This window comes from Corylus avellana, chromosome 7 (genome assembly GCF_965113065.1).
Source record: "Corylus avellana chromosome 7, dhCorAvel1.hap1.2, whole genome shotgun sequence".
Classification (NCBI taxonomy): Eukaryota; Viridiplantae; Streptophyta; class Magnoliopsida; order Fagales; family Betulaceae; genus Corylus; species Corylus avellana.
In genome coordinates this window covers 27052668-27058667 of record NC_142496.1, presented here as the reverse complement: position 1 = coordinate 27058667, position 6000 = coordinate 27052668, and the positions used below count along the sequence as shown (strand labels likewise).

The window sequence follows — 6000 nt, the reverse complement described above, 5'->3', positions numbered from 1 at the left end:
CAGAGCATGGGGACAACTGACAAGGATAACTACAGGTCAACTGTAACACTTCATTTAACTAATCGATTCCGTTAAATAACTTAAGGTTGTTGGATAGGTTGTTAGCAATACGTAAAATAAAGACATTACTTCTGACCATATTTGCTCAAGCAAATAAAATAACTTCAATACTTTATTGATAAAATACACCTCTTTGTTTATAAGCCAAGTTAGAGACCCTCAATTTAACTATTATTATTATTTTTTTAAAAAAAATTATTCCTCCAATCAAAGAAAAAAAAATCAATTCTAACTATGATTGAATAAAAAATTATTTATTTAGAATAAATTATCTCACACCTTGATTTGTATCTAATAAATAAAAGTAAGGGCAGCTCATTGCACTCGATTTAAATCCTTGTCGGTTTAAAAGTTGCAATCAACCAGAAAATTAGTAGAAACCTAAGTTCATGAATTCATTTTTTATAATCCATTTTGTTTGATAACAATTGTCTATTTCTGCTACTACTGAAGATGTTTGAATGAATTAAAGAAGTCATTTTTCGAAGCAACTTTTTTGGTCCAACTTCAAAGATCCGTTATATGGTTATAAAAAAAAAAAACCTTAAAAAAAGATGGTGTGCCTGAATCTCAGATCAGAAACATGTGCCTCACAAGTGAAATTGTACAAACGAATATTCTTAATATAATACCAAAAAAGAAAGAAGAAGAAATTACGATAATCTTATTGTACGAGATCATAATCTAGCTATGTTACCACTAAATATTACAATAAATAAAGCCATTGCAACCCCAAAAGAACATTAACACAAACACAAAAGCTACAACACCTATCTGTCAAAACCATATAGAGGTTACATTTCACTAATCATTCAAAGAAAGGAGAAAAGAAAATAATTCGTATGTAGCTGATGATAGTTTTTAAGTACAACACGTGAGACAATCACGTTAAGCCATGGTGGGCTTTTCTTTGACAATAGTAAAATACATCGCATTAACAAAGATAGTTATTAATTATGATGGTCTCGTGCTCATAACGTTTCATCTACCTACTACCCATTTTCACCAGCATGATGTATTAGTTAGCCTGCGAGAGGATTGACCACATGTCCAATAAATAGCACCGTCCCAGTCAAATCTTCTCGGATTAGGAACAAAAATGGGTGGTCAGCCACAAAGTCTATCTTTTCATTGAGGGGCAGGCCTCTAAATGATATTACAGCGGCAGAAGCAGCAGCAGCTTCTGTCCCTTCTTCATTAACTTCAATGAAAGATTTATGAAAAATGCTTGAAACATATAGGTTTTGACCTAGTTGTGAGTCAACCATTTCTGTCAAATCTCCAGCAGCAGAGAAAGGCAACACCAGTCCTAATCCCTTAAGGGTATTGGAAGCTTCAAACCCAAAAGATATCTTAAACCTTGGGAGCCTAAAGTCACCCACTTCTATTTTTTGGTATGGAAGGTGGCGATCCAAAAACTTGGATTCAGCACCTACTTTCTCTACCAAAGCTGGCAACCCATCTTTTGCATCTGGAAGAAAGAAGTACATGGTAAAGCGGCGCTTATCCTCACCTTGTTTATAAGGAAGTCCAAGGACTTTGAAACCATCAAAGGCACGAACAAGCTGCTTCTTCTTGCTAATCATGAAGGGCACTTGAACTGAGCTCCCATTGAGAAGGTGAAAATCATATTCTTTTGTTGTTGATGCATCAAACTTCTCATTCCAAGCTCCTTTGAAGTATAATGCATTTGCAAAGACGAGCCTTGATGTGTTGTCAACGGACCCAGGAGGAAGAACCTCTTTGATAAGGCCACTAGTCTCCTTTTCAGCCCACATATTCACTTGACCAGTCACTTCCGCAGCCTTCAACACAACCAACAAAATTAGATACAATACTGTTAGTAGACTAGTACATTAATAGTGAAGAACTAGCTAGTAAATGCTGATGAACATGATAATTTTTTTTAAAAAAAATTTGTATCATCACCAACTTATAGAGACTTCAGCTTGGAAATTGAATCAATCCATTATGTAGTCTACCATGCAAAATGATTTTATTGTTTCTGTGTAGCACTTCGGCGCACATAAAATAAACAAATAAAAAAAATCGTAACACGATTTGAGCATTCTTATGCATCAAGATCCTCAATATATCTTAATGATGACAATAATGTCAAAAGAAAAGCAACAAATAGTAATAATCATAAAAAAAAAAAAAATTAAATCAGTTTCCATTAAATGTTCAACCTCCACTAAAGAGATTCATAATGGATATTCATCAAGTGCTGCAACTCCCAGTGTTTGCGGGGCTCAGTCAAATATATAAGCAGAGTTTGTCTAGGCTTAAGTAAGAATAGAGCACATATTCATATAAAGAGAACAGTAAGCATTTTGGGTGATCTAGATCTTAGCATAAGAAAAATGAAGACTTCAGCCAGCATGGAAAGTAACCATATGCTTTTTAATAGAACAACCATAAAGCAGTCTTCATCATACGGACCTGTGATGAAGACTACATCCAGAAAAGTACTTCACAACAACCACAAAGCAGGGCAGTGGCCAAATCTTATAGTTTGAAAACAGATACAAACAAATCCCTAGAATAATGTATAGGCTCTTATCGAATTCATTTCCATTTCAGATATCTGATCAGCTAATTCTGATAATTCAATAGAACTGGAAAATTATGGTCATTCTTTCTTGATCAATACCAGCATCAATGCATGGAAATATTGAGATAGGATTCCACATGGCCACAAAAGACTATAAACTGGCACTACCACGAACACGGGTGAGCAAGCAACAAAGTGGAGAATAATGAGAAGTACAAAAGCAGGAAATAAGTAAAATAAATAAAAAAGGGCGGGGGGCACTGGCATATATATATAATGCATGCTTGTATTCACCAGATTGTTCTTCAAAATCAATATAATAGTTGCAACCCCTGTGGTCTGATGACTGAACAGGGTTGTGGCTCAACTCCAGAAATGGTATCAGATGTAACTATAACTAGACAAAACTAAACTACCCCATACTACACCATATGTATTTCCCAACTTCTCTGCTACCAATACTCAAATATTTCCATCATCACGTGCTCAACAGCTATCCTATATATAGGTCCAAGATTAAGAATTCAAAAGATAGAATTCGTCTTGAGCCTACAGTATTTGCAAGTTACAGACTTTGGTGATAATTATGAACATGTACATTCCTTTATGGGAAAGAAAAACTTAAAATGGAAAGCCTCTATCCATTGTAAATCAATTCCATGGCATGGAGAACCAAATAGAGGATTATCATGTGTTGGAAATTAATGGAACGTCCACATGGGTTAGTGGAGTTAGAATCCTAATTGCGACCAAAGAGTAGGTGAGATGGTTATTTGATAACTCCCTGCCAATTTTGATTGGAATAGAACTGTACTACCATGAGTTGATAAATCACTCTCTACTAGAACTTGTCTCTCCTTAGGACTCTAGTAGAGAGAAACTTTGAACGTATGTTTCACATATACACTCAGAAAATAATTAAAAAAAATAAAAAAATTTCCTCTACATACATAATCTGTAGGATAACTATCAAGAATCTTGGAATTTAAAGTGTGGAAATTCTAAGAGACTCTAGTAGCCTCTTAGGTGACGAAGAAGAGCTCTAGTTCATGAGATCGTGTATTGTGCTGTATCCATTCATCAACACACACATGAGCACTACAAATTATTAATGACGACACTGTCTAATTTCACAAATAAATATATTCATTCATCCAATCAATCATGGCATGTAATGGGTTATTGGATTGAGGAAAAAGCCACATTCACCACCTAGAGGAATGGGATTAATAGCCATTAAATCCTAGGACACATATATTTTCATTTATGCATTTAATGCTTTAATAAATAATTAACCCAACCACACCATAAATCAAATAGTACAGAAATAATTGCTTCAATTTTCGGTTAATTATCAAAGCTACTGCTAGATATGTTTTTCAGACTCATGTCAAGAGTCTGGGACTTCGTAGGATTTGATATGTGTTGTCTTGAGGATACCTTATTGGACATTTGCAATTATTAGAATCTTTTGCATTAATGAAATTGTTCATTTTGCTTCGCCTTGTGAATTGATTGATACTATATAGAGCACACATTATTAACGCGTCACCAGGCTAAGATCAGTCCACCTACATGGATGATCACCCTAGTGCTTAAATAGCGAGTTGGATGAGACAAAATGATTACTTTAACGCTTAGAAAGCAAGCAAATATTATCTTAGCACTTCAGGAACGTGAAACTAAACTACCCAGTGGGCTCAAGCAACAACATTAAAATCTTATACAGTGAGGTTTTCAGTGAAGGCAACTGGATTGAGAGAGTCCCAAAGGGCAAAGGGAGTTTTCTAAACATAGAGTAACTTTATGTTCCATCAAGGTAGTACTTGAGGCTCGCACGAGCAGTGTAAATAAAACAATATGTAAACATTACCAGGGCCCAATTCGCTAGCATCTAACAACAAAAACAAAAACAATTCAAGACCCAGAATAACAAGAACAAAAATATAAATTTAGGAAAGAGTTGAGTTGAGTTGCTCCGACCTTGGTCTGAAAATCAACTTGATCCAGAGTGGCCTTATAATAATTCTCCACAACCTGTTTGAAAGAAGGTTTGAGAGAGAGGGACTTGTCGAGCCAAACCCCATTTGCGAAGGACAAGCGCGGCCCACCGCTGGGAGTGCCGTCGGAGAAAACCACGGCTACGAGCTGGGAAGCGAGGGAATTGAGGTGGTCGATGGACTTGGACTTGAGGAACGAGAGCAGCTGGTCCAGGGTGGAGCCCTTGGCCCCCGCCGCGACCAGGCTCAGCACCACCTGGATCGACAGCGGCGAGAACACCAGGTTCGAGTCCTTGCCTTCGCTTAGCAGAAGCCGCTTCGCGATCCCCAAAGCGACGTCGGTTTGATTGCTGATCGATTCTTGGAGGTCCATTGTTGCGATCGAAACTCAGAAGCGCGTGTAAGGAGTGGAAGACTCGGAAGGAAACGGAAAGGCGGGCTCAGCTCAACCGACAACGAGAAGATAACGCTGTTTAGTGTTTACGCTGTGCGTAAATTAAACCGACAACGAGACGACGACGTTTGAGGGTAGGCCCAATTTAGGACTCTATGGGCTTTAGTCCAATTGAGTGCAACGTAAAAGCCCGTTAGTCCAAGGGTTGCGTGCGGATTTAAAAATTTGGCCTCAATTGCATGTGAAAACTACAAGACTAGGACTAGTAAAGGTTATATATTAGGCTGCATCCATATAAATCATCATGAGATTACTAATCTCTATCGATAATGGGCCTATTTTAGCTTTTTAGATCTCCTTTGGATTTTTATTAGGGCCTGTTTTAAAAACTAATTAAATAATACTTATTACATTCTTTATTTAAAATTCATTTAATTAAATAATATTCATATAAGTTTCTATATTATATATATTTTTTCTTCAAAATCCATTCTTTTCATTTTATGAGATGTAAAATTATAAATTAAATTTTCATTTTATTCTATAGTTTTTTTTTTTTTGAAAGGGAACATACTATACTCATTCATTGATAAAAATCGCGAGCATAAAGCTCTTACAAACAGAGCAAAAATCTCTGAAGTAAATCATAGCCGAAGTTAAAGATTCGATTATCAACAACAGACCAAATCAACCATAACAAAAGCATCTGCTAACCTATGACTAATTATCAGGTTTAAAAATCGGATATGTATCAAATAGACACCATCTAATGCATAGGTAGCGCTTATTCCTCGGCCTTGAGAGCAAAACCTCTAAGTCGATACTCATCATCTTTAACCAGAAAGTCAGGATACAGTTCACATCCACAACCCAAGGGTTTGGATCCATAATAACGGGTAGCAACCAGGTGCACCAAAGCAGGATGAGAGAATCTTATTACAAGCAAAAAGAAAAACCATACAGGGAAATAAAGGGAACAACAAAACAAATGA

General features: G+C 36.4%; 1 protein-coding gene across 1 annotated transcript; it reads right to left on the bottom strand.

Annotated features, from left to right (window-relative positions):
* Positions 1-835: 835 nt before the first annotated feature.
* On the bottom strand, positions 836-5059 carry LOC132184466 (serpin-ZX). Its single transcript, XM_059598108.2, has 2 exons — positions 4598-5059; positions 836-1865 (listed from the first exon to the last, which is right to left on the bottom strand). Exons 1-2 carry the CDS (start codon positions 4985-4987, stop codon positions 1083-1085), a joined length of 1173 nt encoding a protein of 390 aa, XP_059454091.2. The 5' UTR covers positions 4988-5059; the 3' UTR covers positions 836-1082.
* Positions 5060-6000: the final 941 nt, after the last annotated feature.

Coding starts and splice junctions, on each gene's coding strand:
- LOC132184466 (XM_059598108.2), bottom strand. CDS start 4,987: ATGGACCTCCAAGAATCGATCAGCAATCAAACCGACGTCGCTTTGGGG. Junction 1,866..4,597: donor AAGTTGATTTTCAGACCAAG/GTCGGAGCAACT, acceptor GTTGTGTTGAAG/GCTGCGGAAGTGACTGGTCA.